This window comes from Cryptotermes secundus, unplaced genomic scaffold, assembly GCF_002891405.2.
Source record: "Cryptotermes secundus unplaced genomic scaffold, Csec_1.0 scaffold117, whole genome shotgun sequence".
NCBI lineage: Eukaryota > Metazoa > Arthropoda > Insecta > Blattodea > Kalotermitidae > Cryptotermes > Cryptotermes secundus.
Genome location: NW_019737981.1, coordinates 2,721,016 through 2,746,652, shown reverse-complemented (window position 1 = coordinate 2,746,652; position 25,637 = coordinate 2,721,016). Strand labels below are relative to the sequence as shown.

General features: G+C 37.6%; 1 protein-coding gene across 3 annotated transcripts; it reads right to left on the bottom strand.

Moving 5' to 3' along the window:
- Window positions 1–4,134: 4,134 nt before the first annotated feature.
- Window positions 4,135–25,611, bottom strand: LOC111870538 (glycerol-3-phosphate phosphatase). 3 transcript variants are annotated; one of them, XM_033753889.1, is made up of 7 exons: window positions 25,181–25,611; window positions 23,614–23,774; window positions 18,589–18,729; window positions 15,461–15,671; window positions 14,024–14,165; window positions 5,777–5,980; window positions 4,135–5,090 (listed from the first exon to the last, which is right to left on the bottom strand). In XM_033753889.1, the coding sequence occupies exons 1-6, from the start codon at window positions 25,272–25,274 to the stop codon at window positions 5,818–5,820; spliced, it is 912 nt and encodes a 303-aa protein (XP_033609780.1). In that variant the 5' UTR covers window positions 25,275–25,611; the 3' UTR covers window positions 4,135–5,090; window positions 5,777–5,817. The 3 variants fall into 3 exon arrangements, with proteins under 3 accessions (XP_033609780.1, XP_023718671.1, XP_023718670.1); XM_023862903.2 differs by having other exon boundaries at window positions 4,135–5,039; XM_023862902.2 differs by having other exon boundaries at window positions 4,135–5,980.
- Between the last annotated feature and the right edge of the window lie 26 nt (window positions 25,612–25,637).

Sequence of the window (25,637 nt, the reverse complement as noted above, 5' to 3'; positions counted from 1 at the left end):
CAATCACCAACTTTCACAAACCTGATCTTGTGGAAGTCACTGACACGTCCACATAATTATAATTTCAGTAATGGTTACATCACACACTGGATGTGGTACCCATTTATAAACATGCTCCAGAAAGCCATGTTAGGCCAACAAGAGGGGTTAAACAGAACTGAAATGGACATTTACGTTAAGGTCATATTTACCTTTACACGGTCATGTCTTCATGGCATGGTGCTTACTTAGTTAACCACGGGGCCAACTTTACCTTATCGACAACTAAAAGTTACACGAATTGTCCTTGAAAATGGGAATTAACTGATGTAGATGGCCAACACTGTCAAGTCAGATCGAGAACTTCAGCATTACACAATAAAGGTTACATCCATATATATATATATATATATATGAACTGGTTATTCAAGTTCCATAATCTTCGAGAAAATACTCTATGTGAACAGAAATGTGCGCGTCTTACGCCACCGTGTACTTCGATGGCTGGGTACGAATGTTTTCGAGAAACGTATTTTTACACAAATGATAAGTTACTCCAATGTGCTCACAATTTCGTTCTCTCACGAGTGACGGTGCCTACGACACACGAAATCTTCACGTGTCGTCACTTAATATTTTGGCTAAGGGGTCAGTAACAATATGCAAGCATAACAAAAACACAAGGGCCATTATTTTCCCCGTATCATGCATAAGTAAAACTTATGCGCTTCCCAACAATTATTTTATTGCAAATTTCCTATACTGGGCTCAGAACTCACCTAATCGTATTACCCGTCCGCATTCTGACCCACTGGGGAATCGGCCTATTTTGCTTCAATTTCTTCGCCAGTTTCCGCTTGATTCTAAATGTCTTGTGCGCAGACTGTGAAATAAATATAAATATGAACAAGTACTTTACATGTTTAAACAAAATTATAGACAATATACAATATGATGTCTACTATGAAATACGATACATAAATTTTCTTTATTCCTCACCATCTCTTTCACCACTTCAAAGCACTCAAGGATGACAGCGATTACAGCGTACTAACTACTAGCGCTACTAGCATCGACTGGCATCGACTAACATAAACAGATATGTATTTCATAGCAATGGCTAAATAATATCCTGCCATCTGTATATGGGAATCGGTAATAGCGTTGATTTGTAGAATAACAAGCCTGCGATGCTTGTATAACGATAGCTCAGCCGGTAATAAAATTTGCTCACAATCCCAACTTCGGCACCACCCAAATAACTAAACTCCATGAATCCGATTCCTTCTTGATAAAACACCAGTCACTCAGCCACCAAAGTATTATGGACCCTATAGATTGAGTACTGTGCTCACAAGGGCCTGTCTCTAATCTTTATCTTGAACAAGATGACACCAGTCCACACCACCTCACTCTATTCCTCTAAAATCAATTTTAAAATTATCCTTCTACCTACGTCTATGTCTTCCCAGTGGTCTATTTCGTTCAAACTTCCCCATAAAAACCCTGTATGCCTTTCTCATCTCTTCTATGTATGCCACATGCCCTTACCTTACCCATCTCATCTTCCTTCCTTTTATCATTATANCGATGCTTGTATAACGATAGCTCAGCCGGTAATAAAATTTGCTCACAATCCCAACTTCGGCACCACCCAAATAACTAAACTCCATGAATCCGATTCCTTCTTGATAAAACACCAGTCACTCAGCCACCAAAGTATTATGGACCCTATAGATTGATTACTGTGCTCACAAGGACCTGTCTCTAATCTATATCTTGAACAAGATGACACCAGTCCACACCACCTCACTCTATTCCTCTAAAATCAATTTTAAATTATCCTTCTACCTACGTCTATGTCTTCCCAGTGATCTATTTCATTCCGACTTCCCCATAAAAACCCTGTATGCATTTCTCATCTTTCTATGTGTGCCACATGCCCTTACCTTACCCATCTCATCTTCCTTCCTTTGATCATTTTGGCAAAGAGTACAAGTTATACAACTCATACATGTAGAGATCTATTTAAAAAGCTTGACATACTACCAATCCCATGTGTATATTTGCTTTCATTGATGACATTTGTTGCTAATAATTTGGATAAGTTTCAAACCAATAACTCTGTATATGTGATTGGTACCAGGAGGAATGACCACTTTCACATACTTTCAACACATTTATCATTCTATCACAGAGGGGTGTATTATTCAGGCATCAAGCTATTTAACACTCTGCTGTCAAATATCACGGTTTTAAAAATGATAGAAAGCAATGTAGGTTTTTTATGAAATGATTTGCAAAGTAACGTATTGATGAATTTGTCAAGCATGCAAGGGGCTCAAAAGTTAAGAGTTAATAAATGGTCTGTGTGTGTGAATTATATATAATTGAGACTTGCTTGTTGTAAGTGTAGTAGTATGTATGATGTCTGTTTTTGTTATGAATTTTAATATTTTATAATGTAACTGTTTTAATGATACTACTTGCCAGTGTGTGTGGAATGGAAAGGCATGAATTTGATAGTGGTTTTTCCACAACCCATGTGTGTTGTCCTGACAACTGGAACTATCTGTGAGAGGCCTGATTATATATTTTATTGGACAAAGGACGAATGATGTGTAGTCATCATGAATCTGAAATATGTGACATGTTTTGTATCCAACCCTACGGGGAGATGATTGGATCTGCGAAGTGAAAATAAATGTAAATATGAAACTAGTTACTATGCAGTTTCCTGCAATCTCCTATTATTTCATCCCTCTTCAGTCTAAATATGCTCCTCAGCACCCTGTTCTCAAACACTCTCCGTCCATATTCTTCCCTTGATATCAGAGGCCATGTTTCACACTCATACTAAACTATAGGCAAAATTACAGTTTGGTATATTTTAACTGTTATGTTTTTAGACAAAAGACAAAATGTTGTGAAATGAATGGTATCAAGCATTACCAATATTCAATTTCCTCATAAATCACATTCTGATCTCTCCTGAACTTTGCACTGTTTTAAAAGACTCTATTAGCCATCTTAATGTTATGATCTTGTCCTCTACTCTTGTCACGAGACATTTACATATATTTAGTCATCTCTGTGCTTACTTCTAGCCCAACTTCCTTACTAGCCTCAATTACAGCTTCTCAATATATTCACACCAACAGCATAGATCAGTAGCTGATGTGACCCATTTAGTTTCAGTCCCACCAAGTTTACATGGACCTTCCTAAGGCATATTTCAAAGCAAGTTGAAAAGCAATTGTGATAAAATGTCCACTTATTTTAGACCATTCTGAATTGCAAACGTTATCAGACAAACCAGAAGGCGAATATACATTTTTTCTCTGGAAAGGGGAATGAGAATCATGAATTAGGTACAGGGTTTTTAATATAAAAGAGAATGATATCAGCAGTTAAGAGGGTAGAGTTCATTAGTGATAGGATGTCATACATAACACTAAGAGGTCGCTGGTGTGATATCATCATTCATGCCCCAACAGAAGACAAAATTGATGATATAAAGGACATGTTCTATGAAGAACTAGAACATATATTTGATAAAGAGTGCCGTCTTCTGGGATGTGGCACCGTGTAGATACTGTGTCTGCAGCCACTTGCCCACGCTGGTTCCTCGCTTGCGGATTCTTCTGCCCTGAGGATGGAGGTGATACGTTCGGTTTACACAATATCTACATGGCGCCACATAACATCATAGCAAAAGCCGTGAAGTACCACATGAAAATTTTGTTAGGAGATTTCAATATCGAAGCAGGTAGGGAAGACACTTTCAAACCAACAGCTGGGAATGAGAGTTTGCGCGAAATTATTAATGATAATGGGGTTAGAGTAGTAAACTTTGCCACATCCCAAAATCTTATTGTCAAAATTACAATGTTCCCACATCGTAACATTAATAAATTTACTTGAACATCTCCTGATGGGAAGACGTGCAATCAAATTGACTATATTTTGATAGATAGGAGACGGCATTCAAGTATACTTGATGTCTGATCATTCAGGGCAGCAGGTTGTGATACTGACCACTACCTGCTGGTGGCAAAGGTTAGGGGAAGACTGGCAATGAGTAAACAAATAACACACAGAGTTCATATGGAGAGGTTCAATCTCAAGAAATAATGAGGTAGAGGGTAAAATATCACTACTGGGTGATACCTTTATTGTTGTTTTAATTGCACCAAAGCAATTAATGATTTTAAAGTAACATAATTAAAATAAAAAAATTCTTCTTGCAGGCTCTCATCAGACCTTAACTTATAACTTATTTGTCATATATTCAAATTCATCATTGTAAATAATTCTACCATAATACATTGTCTATATCTAAAACGCCAATATAAAATTATATAATATTCCCTTCATGGGGAAAAACAGAAACTACAACCCTGGGTTCAGTGAATGGAACCATTAGGAGTGACAATCTCTAGTCCACTCTTAATACTGGCTGGACCATACAACTTTTCTAAATGCACTGCATGAGATATGCTAGGGGTATCAATATTAAGATTGATATTTAGTAAATTGTGCATATAAAATAACACTTCTAACAAGACTAGGTGCAGTACTTAAAATCACAGATGTAACATATCATTGTATTTAAAAAAATTAAGTGAAAAAACCGTTTTGATTATATGTACCTGATACCAGAATTGGATAACCAAGAATATATCACATTAATAGGGTTTAACTAACATATTCACTGCCAATGATGGCAGTTCAAGGCACACACTGTAATACTGACTACAATTTGTTAACCAGTCTTAAAAACACTCAAGCTTTTCTCCTCTATTTATGCAATAAAATAACACAAGTTTGACTGTGCTTAGGCAACACATCATCAAAATGTATAGATATTCTTGGAAATAAAGCTCCACACAATATTAATCTCAGCTCGGTACTGAAGAGGTGGCTGAGCTACATGCTACAGCCATTTTACTCCCGCAGAAACAGCCTCTAGTATCCAGTGGACAGGATGCTTGGTGGGCCTCAGACCTGGTCCAGACATAGTTGTGGAAGGAGAAACCATGCCCTTACCAGGATGTGAACTGCAGCCAACCAGCATTGAATCAGTCACTTTAGTGACAGCTGTTCCAGCTCTGAGCAATAAATTATGCAGTAAATTATTCAGTACAAGTATTTAATCTTCAAACTGTAAAGTATCTTTTCTGTTTATATGTTCGGTTTAAATAATGACGTTTTATCAACTGTGAAATTCAAAGTGTCATCAGAGCTGGAAAAACTGGTTATGTAAGAATATGCTGAGTATGTATGTGTATTGAAGGAAGTGGCTGTTGTCTGTTTCAAGGTTGAGATCAGGCACTTGGCTGGAGAATATAAAGAAAATCATGTAAAGCCATTGCCAGGGCAGCAGAAATACTGGCTGAGCTTTGAAAGAGGTTCTCCTTGATGCAGAAGCAAAAATGCTGCACTGACCTGCCTGGTATTTTAGGACTTGGAAAGATGTCCATTTAAAAGTACTTTCAGCAAATAAGGAAAAATATAAAATAAAATTCAATCAGGACAACCAGTAAGTTACAAACAATTAAAAGTGGGTACATTCTACATGAAAGAAAGGAGCACTATTGCTACACAAATCAACACAGTCAAAAATTCTTGTACCAATCTTTTGACAGCAGTCACTTCACCGCAAGCTTGAATTGTTATTTAAATGCAGTGACTGTTTAAAAAACATTCATTTGTACACAACTCTAAAATTGAGAAACAAAACATGTTTTACCTATTAATGTTGTTCAACCAAGCAATGATTTAATATGCTACTTGCCTGTAAAGACATAGATGAAGAAGATGTGACATTAGGTCATTTTATATGATTGGAAGGAGAGGCAAAAGATCTCCCAGAGTTTTAAGATAATAATGTGGCAAGTTAGTGTTGTCTTCCTTCAAATCTTCAAACTTTGTTCCTCCAGAAAGTACCAGTAGTTTCTGGAATCCACAGTTTGTACCCAGCTGCATATCTGTGGAGATCCTACAAGACACACCACACACAATCATTTTTTTTTGTTAATTATTTAACCACCAAGTTAGTAACTCATAGCAACAAATGACTGGATGACAGCGAATAATGGCTTGGAAAGGATACGTAAGGTATCGGCTGTAGGCTAATTTTAAGGCATTTTCCCCATGTGTGTTTAGAGGGATTGAGGAAAATTATGACAAACCTCAGTCAGGATAATCAGGATCCTGACCCAGATTTTAGCCAACCACCTTCTGAATACAAGTCAGAAGCATTACTATTTGAGCCAACATGCTCATTCCCCCATTCTGTGCATACAACAGCTGATGAAGAGATGCACAGATCAGGGATGACAATATTTTTCTTTTTCTGGTACTAAAATTATGCCAAAAGCCACATGTCAATATAAACTGGTGCCATCCTTGGTACTGCAGTAACACATTATAGACTTAACAGGACATCTTTGCCAAACATTTTTTGACATTTCTTCAGTCGTTGGCTTGCGTGTTAGTTTTGAGTGTGACAAAAACTGCACGCCTATTACATGAGACAGAGTCTTAAATCTGATTTTATAGATTTCTCCGATCAAAATAAGGGGCAATAAGTGTCACTGAGAACAGAATACAATGTATTTCACTGTAGCTGTCTTTCTATATGTAACCGTACTTCTTGTTCAGTGTGCAAAAAAGTAATAACAAAAATCTATTTTCTGCAACTACTGAATTATAAAACAATTCCTGACGGTATGACAAACAAACCCTGCCATCACTTGTTCCAGTCAAAATATTAATCAATGTCAATGGTTCATCATGCCCAGCATAGTCTTAAATTCTACTTACAGATCTAATCTAGACTACAAATATTTCCTAGCATACAAGGACAAATTATTCCTCTTGGTTCTTCAGCTTTCACAGATTAGGCCCTATGGCATTTTACGATATAGAAATACTTTACACATTCTTATAAGTGACCTGAATATAACAGATTTCAGATATAATGGACAAAATCTGGCTGTGTACACCTGTGAATTCTTAGAGATGTTGAGACAACTAAGGACTTAGATACTGAGGTGCATGTTAATAAAGCTTGAGAAACTATTAGAGCGAATATAAAAATGTCTGCCTAAAACAGTCTAGGTCAGTGGATCTCAAACTTTTTACATCTGAGCCCCTCCTGACAAGAGAAAATACTCTCAGGCCCCCAGCCTGTTTTTTTTATCAAAATAGAAGTCATGGTATGTTTGACGTTTTATTCAGTTTATTTTGTGTTTTTCTACATATTATTTAGCAGTTTTCTTACTCAAAATTAAAGTATCACAATATTAGGCCTACAATAACAATTACTTTTAACACTTGCAATTAACCAAAATATGTATTGAAATGAAACAATACTTAACTAACAAGTATTTAATTTTTTCTGCAAAGAAAATCAAACATTTAAATGTCAAAGTTCAGTGTGATGGATGAGCCTGCTTTTGAGAATAAAGTTTATCAAAACGTGGTGTAATATCAGAAATGGCCACTCTAATTTCTATAGCAATATATAGCCTTGAACGATACTTCGACTTTATAGCTGCCAAATCAGAAAAGCCTGTCTTGCATAAGAAAGTTGTTGCGAAAGGCACTGAAGATCAGGATCTTCAATGCCTTTTGGCTCAAAGTTGAGAATTCCTTGCCAATATGTATCCAGAACTCCAACAAAGACAATTCCTTAAATTTACTTTTTAATGAGGTATCACTAGTGAGATTGATGAGTTGTTCTTGCTCATTTACCTTCAGAGATGATGGCCCAAGAGCATTTTCAAATGGATTTTTAATCCAATTAAATTTATCAAAATCACTGCAAAAGTATTTTTCGAAATGAACTTTCAACATTATGAGATGATCAAGTAGTCAGCTTTTTATGTCCATTGGAAGTACTGGATTATCAGTGTCTTGTACCATTGACACCAGAGTAGGGAACATGTCTAGCATGTCACTTTCCATACTGTTTCTCCAGAGCTCTAATTTTCTCATGAATGTCTTCACTTTGTCATTCCAAGAAAGTACAGTTGCCTCATTCCCTTGAAGTGAAGTGCTGAGGATATTTAGTTTCTCAAATATATTTGTGAGGTAAGCCATTTTCAATAAGAAATCCTTGTTGCTGAAACTGTCTGCCAGTGAGTGATTTTCCCCATTTAAAAAACAGAACACCTCATGCCTCAGCTTAAATATTCTCTTTAATACGTTGCCTCTTGAAAGCCATCAAGCATCACTAAAAAACAACAGAGCAGTGTGTTTGGCACCCATTTCCTCATGCAGCATTTTAAAAAGTCTACACTTCAGAGGATTTCAGAGGATGCTGCTGCTGCTGCCGAACTATCAACACTGTCCCTGGCATAGGCATTTTATAATTGCCGGTAAAGAGAATAATTATTAGTTATTTTGAAATTCATGATAATTAAAGCCTGTACTCATCAAAAGTTTTTCTATATGTATTTTTATTTTTTGTTACTTTTCTAATTGATTTAGGGCAGTTTTAATTTTTATCTGTAGGAAAGTATGCTGCGCCCCCCTTTCAAGCCTTTCGCCCTCCCGCCTGGGGGTTGCGCCCCACAGTTTGAGAACCACTGGTCTAGGTTATTATGAACTGAAGAAGCATAAGCCATGGTTTGATGAAGTATGCTCAAAATCATCAGACTAAAGGAAACAAGCCAAACTGCAGTGGTTACAGGATCCAAGCGAAATAAACGAGGATAATCTGAACAATGCAAGACATGAAACCAGCAGGCATTTCAGGAATAAAAAGAGGGAATATCTGAAAGACAAAATTGATGAGCTTGCAATGAACAGTACGAACAAGAACATTAAAGACCTGTATAGCGGTATAAATGACTTCAAGCGGGGTTACCAACCTAGAAGTAACTTAGTGAAGGATGAGAATGGTGATCTGCTTGCAGATTCAACATTTGCTCCAAGCTGTTTAAGATGCTACGGTGGTGATATTCACAGATGACACAAATATGTTACTCACTGAGTAAACCTCCCATTGTTTAAAGAAAAACCAGCAAAAGTCATGAAACAATTAGAAAACTGGTTCCTAACAAATAATCTATATATATAAAAACTGAAAAGACGACTAAAGCAGTACTATTACAGGCAAGAGGATCTAGTTTAACTCATGGACCCATTCCGTATCTAAAGAATAAAGAAATAACTTACTCATCAAATTTAAAATTTTTAGGTATTTATATCACAGATAACATAAGCTGGGACACTTATATACTATAGCTTTGCCATAAATTAAACAAAGCTCTTTATTTGATTAGACCCATATGAGACTCACTAAGTTTACCAGTAATAAGAAATGTTTATTTTACTAAATTTGAATCTATACTGAAATCTGGTATCATTTTTAGCGGGGAGGAGTAAGTAACAGCAATACAGTTTTAAATTACAAAGAAATAGGTCTAAGGCTCATTAAAGGAGTGAAAAACAGGGTGTTCTGTAGAAGTCTGGTGAATTTAAGATTTTAACAATAACTTCTTTATATATATAGGAATTATGTCACCGTCAACACAACAAATATTCAGTTTAATTTTTGATCTTATACTGCTACATGTTTTGGACACATAAGCCCACCATCAGACAGTTGTACACAGAAATACGCAGTCACTGAAATACCGATATGGATTCTTATCAGTGCAACGTGTCGTGTTATGTATAAAACTCTTGCCTCAAGTTGATGTTATAATAAAGTAGCAAATACATAAATAAGATAAAAGACAAATATAAGGGTATATCGTATATCAAATTATAATGTGTAGAAATGCTATAAAATATTTAAAATGTTGAGAAATGTGAAAGGTTTCCAACGATAGGTTGAAAATTGTATTCCAACTTAAATATTTTAGGTTTCACCGCTGAAGTGTACAAAATAAGCTGCCACCATACAATCACAGGCCGATCACGGTGGCTGCGCGGTCTAAGGCACAAAATGTCTTTGCCTGCTTCAAAGCTGGGACCGTGTTTTTGAATCCCACTCGAAGCATGGCTGTTTGTCTTTGTTTATTCTGTGTTTCTATTGTACTTTACAGGTAGTGGCCTTGCATCAGGATCATCCCCCATCCAAGGAGTCCTATCTGCTGTATAAAACTAAGAAACTTAAGTGACACGAAGCATTTCACGGATGCCCTATGCCCCAAGTTGGAGAAACAGGGATGGATGGATGGATGGATGGATATTATCATAGAGGAACTTATACACTGCTTTCAAGGAAGGAGGAAACTTTGCTATGCAGCTGACCACACCCAAAATTCCTTGCAGATTGCTGCTGTAACTGCTGATAGTAGAATGAGTCATTAGCACTGATAAACGCTCAGGTCAGGTGGCGCTATCTTGTCACTGCACTTAAGTCGCAGTAGTCTGTGTTACAGATGTCTATACGCGATGGACACATACAGAATGTGCCAGACTTTGGGAGGGTCTTCCTTATGTTAAAGTATGCCGATATAACCTATGTCCAAAGTTGAATGGTTACGGAGATAATGGCCAGAGAAGTGTGAAACTTTGACAGGTGTTACACACTTGTTGATTATCAAATACATATTAAAACTGGCAGGAATATGTGGTTTCTGTAATGTTAATAATGTACGTAACATCAAACTAACTTGTGAGTGACATGAAGCCTTTAAATTGAACTACAAAAGAACTCGCACGCCATGTCATAGTTGTCGTTGTACATGACACATGAATGGCAAGGACTGATGTAACATGGCTGACTGCGCATTCTGGTATGCGAGTGTATGCGGCTAGTGAGGGCCATCATCATCACACTCAAGGACAAACATCGATAAGACTTGTAAGCTGACAAGTACAGTGCGTGGACCTGCCAGAAGACCACACTTTTCTCAGGCCATTATCTCCATAACTGTTCAACTTTGGACATAGGTGTTTTGGGTTATATCGGCATACTTTAACATAAGGAACACCCTCCCGAAGTCTGGCACATTCCTCCTGGGACACTCTGTATATGAGATCTTATGCTTTTACAAAAGAACAAGATCTACACAATTCATTATTCTGACATTCACAAGTATAACACTAAAGGAAAAGAGGATTTGTATATACAAACACGCAACACGGTTAGTTGCAAAATAAGTGCAATTAACAAGGGAATTAAAATATAGCTTGCCTCCTGAACTGAAAAGAATAGAAAATTTAAAGTTTTAAAAATAAATTAAAAAGTGATTTATTACAAAACTCTTTTTATTGTCTGCAGGAGTTTTTAGTAACAATGATGGAAGGTAGTTTGGTGGCTCAGGTTGGTTCTGATGTGGTGTGGCTGTATATAGATGGTATAAGTGTATGTGTTGCTTTACGTATATATTGGATTGTTGGGGGATGTCATCCTGGGTTGCTAGATTCAGCAGGGGGACAATGATCCTATGTATTGTTCTTAGTCTTGCGTATCATTTTGTACATTTTTAAGAGTTGTTGACTTGTTTAAACTGACTTGTTCAATTGTACTTGTTTATCAGTTTGTGGACGTAAATAGGTTATGAATTATGAACATTTTGAATAGGTGGAAGAATTATTTCTCTCAGTTATTGAATATACATAGTGTCAGTGATGTTATACAGATAAAATACATACAGCTGAGCCATTAGTACCTGATCCTAGCTCTTTTGAGGTTTAAACTGGTACTGAAAAATTGAAAAGGTATAAATCATCAGGGAGTGATCAAATTCTGGCAAAACTTATTCAAATAGGAGGTTAAATATTATGTTGTAAGATCAATAAGCTACTTAATTCTATTTGGAATAAGGAAAAATTGCCTGATCAATGGAACAAGTCTGTTATTGTACCACTTCACAAGAAGAGTGATAAAACTGACTTTAGTAGATACTGGGGAATATCACTGCTATCAACTTCATACAAAATGTTATTCAATATTTTTCTCTCATGGTTAAGTCCATACATAGATGAAATTATTGGGGATCATCAGTGTTGGTTTCAATGTAACAGATCAACTGCTGATCAGATCTTTTCCACTCGTCAGATACTAGAGAAAAAATGGGAGTACAGTGAGACAGTACTTCAGCTATTCATGGACTTCAAGAAAGCCTATGATTCAGTTGTACAATATTCTGATAGAGTTTGGTGTACCCATGAAACTAGTTAAGCTGATTAAAATGTGTTTAAACGAAACGTATAGTAAAGTCCGTGTAGGTAAACATTTGTCTGATAAATTTCCTATCCAGAATGGTCTAAAACAAGGAGATGCTTCATCGCCACTCCTTTTCAACTTTGCTTTAGAATATGCCATTAGGAAGGTCCGTGAAAACTAGGTGGGACTGAAATTAAATGGGATACATCAGCTGTTGGTCTGTGCAGATGATGTGAATCTACTGGGCGATAATATAGATACCATAAAGAGAAACATACAGACTTTAATTGAAGCTACTAAGGAGGCTGGTCTAGGGTAAACACAGAGAAAACTATGCATATGTTGCTGTTTCATCACTCAAATGCAGGGCAAAATCACAGAATAAAGATAACTAAGAGATGTTTAAAAAATGTGGCACAGTTCATATATTTGGGAATGACCATAACAAAACAAATTCTTATTCAGGCGGAATTAAGATGAAATTAAATTTAGGTAATGCTTGCTACCATTCAGTCCAGAACACTTTGTCTTCAACTCTGTTGTCCAAAAACATAAAAATTATAATTTTGCCTGTGGTTCTGTATGGGTGTGAAACTTGGTCTCTGATATTACGGGACGAACATTGACTGAAGGTGTAAGTTTTGAGGTTTTCACGGCGATGACTATGGAGAAAGTCGTCTTCTGCATTACGCTACTGCTCTCTGCATTCACAAGCCATTCACCTGCTATGAAGATGGAGGCGATACGTTCCTCCGAAACGTCGGCCAAAACGAAGAATACACGGCGCCAAAACCCAGAAGATGACTTTCTCCATAGTCTGAAGGTGTTTGAGAACAGGGTGTTGAGGATAATATTTAGACCAAAGAGAGATGAAGTCACATGAAGTTGGAGAAAACTGTGTAATAAGGAGCTTCATAACTTGCATAATTAGAATGATCAAGGCAAGGAGATGAGATTGACAGGGCATGTAGCACGAATGGGGGCGAAGAGGAATGCATATAGGATATTGGTGGGAAAGCCAGAAGGAAAGAGACCATTTGGAAGACTGAGACATAGGTGGGTGGACAATAATAAAATGGATTTTAGAGAGATAGGATGGGATGGTATGGATTGGATTGATTTGGCTCAGGATAAGAACCAGCAGAGGGTTGCTGTGAACATGGTAATGAGCCTTCGGGTTTCATAAAATCCTGGGAAGTTCTTGAGTGGCAGCTTCTCAAGATGGGCTCGGCTCAATGAGTGATGACGATGCTGATGAGACACTAAGGTTTTGTAGCTAGAATACTATTTCAAATAAAAAAAATAGCCCCAATACAAAAACACTTATGTAAGGACACTGTGTGTTTGTACATTTATTGCATGTATCCTATGGTGCACTTCCGTGAATATCCCTTCACTCTGTTATAACAGTGATAACAAACATCCTACCTCCCCTATTAGTCTGTTATAAAGAGGGTTTACTGTATAAAATAATGGATCATTTAGACATTTCGTACATCTGTGTGAACTGTGGATGGATCCGTTGAAAGGCCTCTACACAGACTACCATGATACAAAGAACACACGACGTATATTCATGCCCATTGCATGATTTTAAATTGCAGTACCAGTACTTGAGCAGTCCAATACCATAATATGCCTTAGACAATGGGGCTACTATAATAATTATTTTTGTTTGTATACTATTAAATACATTTGGTGTCAGAAAACAAGACAACCCTTATATTTTATCAAGGCACTCTGAAGTAGGCTGTCAGCATTAAAAGAATGAAGTTCGTATTGGATGTTGGATAGACACTGCATTTAATTTATCTGAGTTGGTAAAAAGATGATTCCCATTATAGACCTCAAATATATGAAAAAAATAACAGTTAATAATTCTGTTATTATTAAGCAACTTTAACTTACATATCTCCTATCATAAGTGTTCTCTCAGGTTTGATAGGATGTATCTTGCTGATAAACTCTTTGACTAACACACTAGGTTTCCCTGTCACCAGAGCCTTGCGACCAGACACCTCCTCAATAGGTGAGATAAAACATCCAGGACCTGTCAACATAACAGACCAGAATCCAATTAATTAATTAATTGTATCTGTATCTTTAACATGGGTTATTTTTATTCCTCTGATTCTTTTTTATATAGAGTGTTGTAAACCTTAGGAGGAGTATGAGGTTCCCATTTTTTTGATCAATAACACTTTTTACTACCAAATTACACAAATGCTTTTATGCAATAAGAAGTTGTTGTTGACCACCCAGAAAGCACTACAAGGTTGTCAGATGTGAGGTATCATCAGAACCAAAATGACATGGACTGGACTTCACTTCCATGTTTTTCAACTAAAATTTTTTGTAGTTCTCTCATCTCTCCCCTGCATGACCTATCTCGTTCTCCTCGATTTGTTCGCCCTAGTAATATTTAGTGACAAAAGAGCAAATTATGAAGATCCTCATTATGTTGTTTTCTATGTACTCCAATTACTTCTTCTCTGAAGACGACTGTTAGGTTTTAAGTCCACAGACTGCTAAGGTTATACAGAACTGCCAATTCAGAAAACATATCAAGTATTTCTTTGTAGCCTTGGCTATGCCTTCTGATGATGGCCAGATGTGACCAAAACATGTTGAGGCAATCTTTTATACTAAACTTATTGCACTTGATGGACCTTGCTACTTGCTACTCATTCATGTAGTAAGAAGTGTAACAGCTCAAGATGTCTCTTATAAACTCATACTTACCTATTTCTCTAACAACTGTTTTAAGTGAACCTGTCTTATGGAAGCTCCTTACACTCCATGTGCCAAATGTCATGTCCACATTCCTTTGCTTAGTTCACTCCACAGAAACCATCCAAGTCAGAGGCCCTGTGTAATATTTCATAACAAGCTGTTTTTCTTGTGGTGACAGATATTAGCATCATGTCCAACACTCAAGCTGGAGGACCATCGCTTGCTCACTGTCTGCATACGCTTATTCAAATATTTGTAGTTACCTTCCATACCTAGAGGTTGTCTCCTCTATCCACTGCCTGATGGAGTGCCATGCCATGGTGCGAAAGACCCACTTAGCATGGCATCATTCTAAACAGGTAGATCTATATGTACCTCTATCAGCAAAGAGACAATATGGGCTCCTGAAATGTACACCTCATCTAGAATAATGACAGCACCTTAATACTTGCCTATATTACTGATAGCATATTGAACAGGTGTAGTAGGTATAGATTCTTTTAGCATCAAAAGGACACTCTAAATTCCTGAGATGTAAGACTTACCTAGAATACTGATGGCAGCATGACGCTCAACTACAACACATCATTCTGAACAGGCATATGTACTCACCTAAAATACTGAGTCCACTCTGAGAAGGTACACGTACATCTACGCCTCCAGCAACAAACAGACAATCTGGATTCTTGAGATGAAACACTGCTTTCATCATCTTGATGAAGTTGATGTTCATATCAAAATCTATGACTACAGCTCCCACTTCTTCATCCAAATCTTGCAGCTCATTTGCAAGATCTCGTATGGTTTTCACAGCATGGTCAGGCTGTACAAACATTCAAGTAAATTGCTTCATTATCACCTGATGTCCCAATTACAAAATCAAATGTGCAGATTTGAATTCACTAAGTATCACTAGTGCCACTGCTTTTACATTAATTCTTTCACTCTTATGAATGTTACTTTCTTGCAGATATGACTTGCTACTATTAATTTTAAACTGATTTTCTTATCTGCAAGGAGAGACAGAGAAAACCTATAAAATATATCAAGCTGGGAAGCAGCCTGGCCAGGATTTGAACACAGTATTTCCTGAGTACAAATCTAAAGATTTATGATTACAAGAATCTGTTTGGTTACATTATTCAAAATATATGCATTTATGTTTGAATAATGTGAAGCAACCAAGTTAGAATTTGTCATGACTAATAAATGTTGAACTATTTGGAGAACAACAGGAAATAAATATCATGTGAGAAATGAGAAACAAGCCAAATATATGAGAAAAGTTCAATAGTATATTAATAACATTTATTCAAGAACTTCTACTGCATATGTACTTTAAAACAAAATGATCTCTTTCCACCATTAACAGGATGTATGTTTCTAATTTCCCTAATCTTGGGATTACTTTTCTGAAAAACCAAAATTTAATAAGCATTCCAATTACCTACATGGCCTGAAATATACCTTAAATTTCATGTACACATTTTAGTCACTACATAAATAATGTATACATGTAAACAGGGATTCCAAAATTAGACACATCAATTTTATTTATAACGTGGATAATGAAGCTGCTTTCCAAAACCCACTTTATACTGATGGTCTATTGTAATTACATTACATTCTCTATTTATTTACATGCTTATCCAATAGTCAAATGGCAATTATAAAGTAGGCACTAGCAAAGAGACAAACAAAACAAACACACAAAATAAACTGTGGGGGGTTTTTGTCTTTACTCCGATGACAACCCACTTCTTTGGAAAAGTTTGTAGGTCCTGAAAAGGACTGTTGGCTGCTGGGATGTTTGGCTGGTGAAGTAGCGCTACGTATGCCAGTAGGAGAGAGATGCTGGTTGCGGTGTGTTGTGTTGACTGGCCGCAGTGCAGCCGTTGCTGGAGGTTGCTTGATCGCAGTGCGGCAGATGGTGGAGGTTGCTTGATTGCAGTGCGGCAGCTGCTGGTGGAGGTCTGGTTGTCGAGTGCGGTCACTGGAGTGGAGAGGCAGCAGCTACGCCAGATGCCCAGTAAGTCGGGCATGACCGCTGGCGAGCTGAGGCAGCCCAGTGAGTCGGGCATGCCGTCGGAGAGGCGAGGTGGCCATTCCTGGCGCAGCCGAGAGCCGAAGACTCCGAAGACCGAGCGCTGGCGACGAAGTGTGCTGGCTGATGTTCACTGCTTGAAGACTGCTCGTCGACTGATGCTGCCGGGTTGGAGCTGCTCCTTTTTATACAAGTGTGATGGAGGAGCGAAAATTGGCTGAGCGCTGATTGGCTAGCGCACATAATGATGTAGATGCGGGCTAGCAGCAAGCGCTGTATAAATGCAAACGTCAGAGGCAATTTGATTGGTTAGCGCGTGTGATGGTGAAAAGTGAGTTGAATGGTGAGCATTGTAGAAACAGTGCGATATGTGGGATGTTCCCATAAAATGATAAAACAAGGCAATGTGTACCACTTAGATCATTCAATTATCACAATCACGCCAACCATGACGTGGTAGTGTTCAGGAGAGAAGCCCACCTGCCCTGTGACCTTTTTACCCAATGCTGCCCCAGCAAGGAGGGACCAACCATCAACCACACTTTGGACCTCATGGATCAGCTACATGACATCCACAAGTACATCAACTAAGATCTGAAACTGGCAGTGATGGTATGAAAACACAGCAGAAATCAAAGCCTGAGCTGTGTGCAGATCTTGTGAAAGGATAATTCATAATTTATTTACATCCATAAACCGTTACACAAGTACAATTGGACAAGTCAGTTTAAGCCATCTAAAACACAAGTCAACAACTCTTAAAAATGTACACAACAGTACACGAGATCACGAACAATACAATCATTTTAGGATCACTGTCCCCTTGCTGAAGCTAGCAACCCAGGACAACATCCCCCAACAATCCAATATATAGCAACGCATACATTTATACCATCTATATACAGCCACACCACATCAGAAACAACCTGAGCCACCAAACTACCTTCCATCATTATTATTAAAAAACTCCTGCAGAGAATACAAACAGCTTTATAATAAATAACTTTTTAATTAATTTTTAAAAACTTTAAAATTTTCTATTCTTTTTAATTCAGAACTGATATAGGCATGGCACAGCCAACTAAGTTCGATGGATCAAAATCATGGGTCATATTTCAACGGCATTTCATGACAGTGCTGGAGCACAACTACTGGATACCCAGCGAAAAAGCCTCATATCTGATTGTTGACTTTAATGAGCCAGCTGCACACATCCTACATGGCATCCCTACTAGAGCAACATATGTTGACGAACAATTTTCAGTAACATGCTATATGTTCAATATATATCTTTGACAAAGGCCAAGCATATTAATGGGACAAGCCTATGTTCATGTCAGAGAAGGTGTTACACACAGTTAAGGGTTCAGTCTGGGAGGGAAGCCTGGTCGTGAGCCTAGAGAGGTTTTGTGCCAAGATGAACTGATTAGAGGTAAACCACCAGTCATAAAGTGCCTCTGACTCTGACAGTCATTCGTAAGTTGACATTGTGGATTGCAATCCAGCATTGCATTGTTAACAGGTGTTATCTAATATTATATATTAATATTCAAATAGTCCTGATCAGCACAGAAAAAAAAAACAGAGGAGGAACGACAACAATTTATGTCTTAAATTGAAAGCGGAAAGTAGTAAACTTACACAGTCAATGAACAAGATTAATGTAGAAAGAGAGAGTAAAAAAATTGATGCTTACTCCAACATCACTACTACATATGATCCCATTAGATTCAAAAATTTCTTTGAAAGCTGAAGATGCAAGGATGTATGCTTTCTTTCTGAAGTTTTGTTCCCTGAAATATGATGCTGCCACTAGTGAAGGGAAGATAATTTCATCCTGCAAGAAATGAATGCCATATTACACCACATGAAGAAAACAGAAACAAATTACTTAAAATGAAAACCCTGAACTATAAATCATACATAAAAATATTCTGTGAAGAACATATAATGTCCTCTTTATTATAAATTCTTTATAAAACAAGAGAAATTATAAATTAATAACGATGTAATTTGTAATGAATGTATTTACATATTTCTGCTATGGCGAGATTACCTTGAGCCCACTGCAAATCATACGGCTGCTTAGGTGGAAAAGACAAACACTCCTCATGTAAACTCGGTCCAGACACAGATACACAGCATAAATGATAAATCTATAGCCTATACACATTACAATTTCTCTTCAATATCACCTCATTGAATCACTGAATGGGTACTGTGAAGTGATCTTTATTGTTTGCATCCTGTTGTGTGTCATGATGTGCTTTCTTTTGGGCATCAACATAACAAAATTATAAAAATTAAACCAATCTAATATCCCTCTGTTGCACTGTCTTTATTTAATGACTGTGACATGTTCTGATCCATATCTGGATCATCATCTGGCAGTAATCTTAAATGTGTCAAATGTTACTGAACTATCCTGATACGGATTCATATTAGTATTAATTGATAAAATCGTTATGATATGTTTAAATTTGGCTATAATTTTTTAAACTTTTGTTCTGTCATTAGATTATACCAATACATATTATTTACTTTCAGACACAAACATAACAAATCCCAAAAGATACCATCATCTACAATATATGACAAGAAACACTGAAATCAAAGGCTGCACCACAGCGCAAGCAGTTAGTCGCTGGCTTCCCAATGCGGCAGCTGGGGTTTGAGACCGGGCCTGGTCAAGTGGGATTTGTGGTTGACAAAGTGGCGATGGGGCGGGTTTTCTCCAAGTACTTCGGTTTCCCCTGCCAATCTTCATTCCACAAAATTCACAATCATCATAATCACCCAGGGCAGGCCAACCAGTGGCCGTTGTGCCGAGTGGACCCAGCTGGACTCCACCCCCTACTAAGCGAATTTGAAATTTAAATTTAATGCCGAAACCAACATCATAATGATGGAGAAAACAAAATAGCCAAAATGACATGTACCATTACGATTTTAACAATCTTCTTGTTTTAGACCATTCTGGATAGGAAATTAATCAGACAAATGTTTACCTACACGGACTATACTATAGGTTTCGTTTAAACACATTTTATCAACCTAACTAGTTTCATGGGTATCCCAAACTTTATCAGAATATTGTACAATACTTGTTTCCTAACTGAATCATAGGCTTTCTTGAAGTCCATGAATAGCTGAAGTACTGTCTCACTGTACTCCCATTTTATCTCCAGTATCCGACGAATGCAAAAGATCTAATCCCACACTGATGATCCCCAATAATTTCATCTATGTATGGACTTAATCTTGAGAGAAAAATATTGGATAACATTTTGTATGAAGTTGATAGCAGTGATATACCATGATAATTACTACAGTCAGTTTTATCACCCTTCTTGTGAACTGGTATAATAATCCAATACCTGAGAGTAGTTCTTCCACCTATTCAAAATGTTGTGGGAATCTGTAAGCAGATCAGCATTCTCATCCTTCATTAAGTTACTTCTAGGTTGGTAACCCCTCAAGTTATATATTCCTGTATACAGGTCCCTTGTTCTTACTGTTCTTTGCAAGCTCATCAATTTTGTCTTTCAGATATTTCCTCTTTCTATTCCTGAAATGCCTACTGGTTTCACGTCTTATATTGTTCAGATTATCCCCATTTATCTCACTTGGATTCTGCAACCACAGCAATTTAGCTTATTTTCTTTGGTCTAATAATTCTGAGCATCCTTCAAACCCAGAGAATACTCTAAATCTGAAGACCAAGTGTAGTAGATGCATCTATTTCATTGCCTACATTGGCTGGGTGACCAAGCTCCTAGCCAGGTGCTTGCTTTGGAGTTCTGTGAAGCAAGGTATGTGTTCTGACTCTACAGCATGATCTCTACTGTTTGCAACCTGTTGTGTATCATTAAGGATATTAATGTGACCATCAACACAGAAATCTGAGTAAATGAAACTAATATTAATGTGAAGAAAGCAGTCTTCTGGGATGTGGCACCGTGTAGATGTGGTGTTAACCGAAGTTTCTTTCCTCCGAAACGTCAGTTAACACTGCATCTACACAGTGCCACATCCCAGAAGACTGCTTTCTTCATAGTCACCGCCGTGAAAACCTCAAATCTAATATTAATGTGTTAATATTTGATTTTTTTATACATATATTATTAAATTGTTTGAGTAACATGGTAGTAAATACTAAAAGTAGGTCAAGCACAGATGTCATCAAAGACATATATATAACATTGTGACATGACGCCTGAAAGCCAGAAAGGCGGAGCCAGAGTAATGTTCATTACTAGGCAACAACTTTGTAAACAGGTTCCTGCAGCAATGAATGAGCAAGCAACAATCGATGTATTGTTGAGCTATAACGAAGGAAATTGTGTTTTCTGTTGGATCTGACTGAAGGCTATGTAGCGATGATCCAAGGTTGGTTGAGAATAGAACTGAGGGAGTCTCTTGAGGTGGTAGTCAAAGAAGATGGAGAAGAGATGGCAAGAAAGGAATTAAGACTGTGGAAAGACTTCATGTATACTGCAGTTACAGTTAGACTGGTATAATTAAAGCTATCCCTCTAACAGACCGTGAAGGCCCATTGGGTTGTGAGACGTTGAGGTTCCCACATTTTCTAGACAATCGGCTCACAGATGGCGGTGAGGTTGTCAGCCTTACACACTCTCTGCCCTTTACCTCCATGAATATTCCTGGTACTTATCTCTGTCAGAGGCTGAGTTGACCCCAGGGTCACAGTGCAGCTGGAAGGGTTAGGTAAATTTGAAAGAAAAAAATCCACCTCATTGGGACTTTAACCCACAACTTTCTGCCTGATAGCATAATGCCTCAACCAACTATGCTGTTGCATGCCCCTAGACTGGTATAATTACCATGGTGAAATCGATTGCCAGGATAAGACTAATGAAGATTGAGAACCCTAGTTGTATCTGTAATGGTGAACTGTAAAATGTATAGATCAGTGATACAGCTATAACTGCCTATAGTTCTGAGTGGTGTGTATAAGTGGTCAATAAATCCAATCATCCAATCCAAAGCCCATCTAATAGTCACATATACAAGCGACAATATATATGAATGAATGAATGTATAAGGGGTGGGCCTTGTTGGCCCTTGCACTGTGACCACAGTGATCTATTGTGCCTCCCTTTTTGATTATCCCCTCAACAATCCTGCGCTTTGAATGAAGTGCAGGATTTTGTATGTGGGGACGCTGAAATAGTCACTTGGTTCCATAAAATATTGACCCAAGTGGCACAATCTTAAATAAGCTAAGGCCTCACATTCACACAGGATATGTGTGGCTGTTTCATTTTCTTCTTGACACCGCTCACAAGTTGGACTGTTACTTAGTCCCAATTAGAAGAGGTTGTCTTTGAGGTGACAGTTTCCTGTAAGTAGTCCTACCACCCAGCGTAGCTCGTTCCTCATCTCTCCAGCAAAGTCAAGTACCTTGGTCTAGTATTAGACAAGGGACTGACATGGAAAAAGCAGCTGGATAAGGTCATTAATAAAGCCTATAAGGTTTTTTGGACATGCAGAAGCATGTTTGGTAAAACTTGGGGACTGCAGCCACACGTTGTGCATTAGATATACAATATACATACTAAAAAATCAGAAAATGGATGGAATAACCAACAATACATAGTAAAGAGAATATCATAAGATTCATGAGAAGAAAGTGTTCAAAAGATATACCACATCCTGTGTATGCAATGCACATCCAATCACTAAAAATTCTACAGACCTGCTGCTACACAATATTATTTACAAATGATAGTTGCCATCTCCAAAGGCATATATAACACTGACTTGCACACCAAGACCATCCGACTACATTCTACTTTATCAATTCAATTAATTTTTAATATTTTAATTCTTAACTTCTTAACATTTAACCTTTAACAAACCATAAGACAGTTACATGATACATATTCAAATTTAAAGAAAATACTAAGAAATTCAATGACAGTATACAGCTGTGAAAACCACCTGAAGATAATTACATTGACTGAAACATGTAGTGGTATGTATAATAAAAACAAATATGAACACAATAATATTAGTTTCATTTACTCATAGATTGTCATGGTGATACCCACTTCAGTATCCCTCCTGCAGTATGAGGAAATGATTCTTGTATGGTTTCCACATTAATACCTGGATATTTTTCTTACAATACTCACATGCAGTCATGGAAGTTCACACACACACATACAGAAAGATTGAAAAATTATGACAAGTCCTAGTTGCCAAATTAAAAATTAATCGTTACCACAAAGCCCCCACCTCCCCTTAGAAAAATCTGCCACAGCTAAAATAATGGATCATCAAGCTCTATAATTATCAATTTCTAATTCCAGATAATCTCATACTGACTGAATTATACAAAATGAAGTTCTTTCCACAGCCTTTGTTTTCCATGTTTTTTTCCCCCCTTGGCACTACAGCCCCAGTGGGCCTAGGCCTACCTCCATGAACTTCTCCGTTTACTTCGGTTTTTCTAGATCTTACACATTTGGTAGGACTCATTGGGCGGGTGATCAGCTCGTCACAAGGCCTCTGCCTGTACACAAACACAGAAAAACGCACACACACAAAATAAACATCCCTGCCCTGAGTGCGATTCAAACCCATGATCCCGGTTTCCAAGTGAGCGAAGACAGTACATGCCTTAGACCGCTTGGCTACCGTGACCGGCTTGTCTTCCATGTACTAACACAAAGATTAGCCTATATAATTGTCCTACCTCTGCTACATGTAGCCCAAATGTGTTAATTTTGTTCATATATTGATTCACAGTTGAATTACAATTATTTGTGACAAGGAACACTTTCTTCCCAAGTTCCTTCAGTCTGTTAATAACTTCTACTGACCCTTCCAGTGGGGTATTTTCAAACCACAACACACCTGAAATAATGCAAACAAATATACAGATTCCAAAAAAAAAGCCGAGAAACTATGTGATATCTGTATTCATATCACACACCACAATTCTGCTGTCAGTTAATTCACAAATTCAACACTGCATTATCATTTGCAGAGATAATTTAATATTGAATGAGAATGATGGATTAGGAAGGGCTGGAGAGCAATGGTCAGCTTACTTCAAAGTATCATTCTGGCATTCTTCTGGAGAAACACTTAGGAAACCTTAGTCAGGATAGTGTGGGATGTCAGTTCCGGCAGCATGAGAGCCAACCATGTAAATTTCTATAACAAATATTTATTGTTGTTAGAAGAGTATACAGATAAGCAGTCAGGCAGTGCGGTAACCAGTGAGGTGTTGTGGGCCCTGAAAAGGGCCATATTTCTATGGCAGAGTGTTGGGTAACTGATGAAGTGTTGTCTCATTTGTTCTCTACTTGCATAGTTGGATAATGAAAAGGTCAATTTTCATGGTCCCAACATAAATAGGCAGATAAATTTATATTTATGCTATCAGTATCATATTATATTACTCCGAAGGAATTTTCACTGCTTATAGCAACCGTTTGATAAATGCAAGGGTGAAGTTGACCTTGCGTGGGTATGGACCATGTTATAAAGATGTCCTGGGGTAAAGTAAAAGTAAAGCTATCCCTGTAAGAGGCCATGAAGGCCCATAGGGTTGAGAGACCTTGAGGGTTGCACATTAACTAGACAATCAATTCAAAGACAGCTGTAAGGTTGTCAAGCCTTATGCGCCGGCTGCGCTTCACTCCCTAGGAAAATTTCATTACTTCCTGGTACTCATTTCTGTTAGAAATGAGCCATAGTGCGGCTGGATAGATTAGGTCAACTGAAAAAAATGCAATGACCTCATCGGGACTTGAACCTACAACCATCTAGCTTGTAGCATAGCCCCTCAATGAACTACACTACCGCATGCTCCCGATGTCCTGGGGTATGAAGAAAAAGTACCACACATTACAGACCTTGGCATTTCTTAAAGCTTATACAATTATTGTTTATAATGCAACAGTGCTTGAAAATCTGTAGTTTTATTACCTAGGCATTTGCCTTCAATCATCATAAAATGGTAAGGTTCTTACTGATAAATTCCAAAGGAAGAAAGAGGATTAACTATTACAACCGATTTTCTTTAAACTGGTTATTCTTTTAATACTGTAAATTTACACTCATCCTTCACAATACAAGAGATAGGAGACCTTTAAGTTTTCAAAATGTTAATAATACTGGGCATTGCAAGAATGACTTGAACAAACCTGTGGAGTTAAACACACAACTTCACTAAAAACATGGAATAACTTACAAGGTGGAGTTTGTGCTTATTTTACGTGGTTTGACATATAATACATAAACAACCACCTTACCATCACAATCTGTCAAAACAGTATCAAAAGATGCAAGAAAATCATCCATTTCTTCTTTTCTAAAATCCGAAAGATCGCGGAGATATTGTGTCATATTAAATGTACAGACACAATTCTTCCCAAATACCTAACCTAGTTTACGGTTGGGGGCAAATTCTATACGAAATGCAAACTTGCTCCCACTGTCGTTATACAACTAACACCTGAAAATTAATGTTTCTGAGGGCAGAACTGTATACTTCGACGACTTCCACTGTTACCTATCGCTATTACTAAACTCAGCAAATCAGTGCTTCAATTACTGCAATCATGCCTAACACATTTTCCTCATGCCCCTGATAACATCCAAGGTCGTATGCGTTAGTATGTTACACATTCCTTGTACGCCTTGTACGTCTCCTACCCCGTTCTACCCTCACACCCCGGCTCGTAGCCGGCCGGGGAATTGCAAGACCGG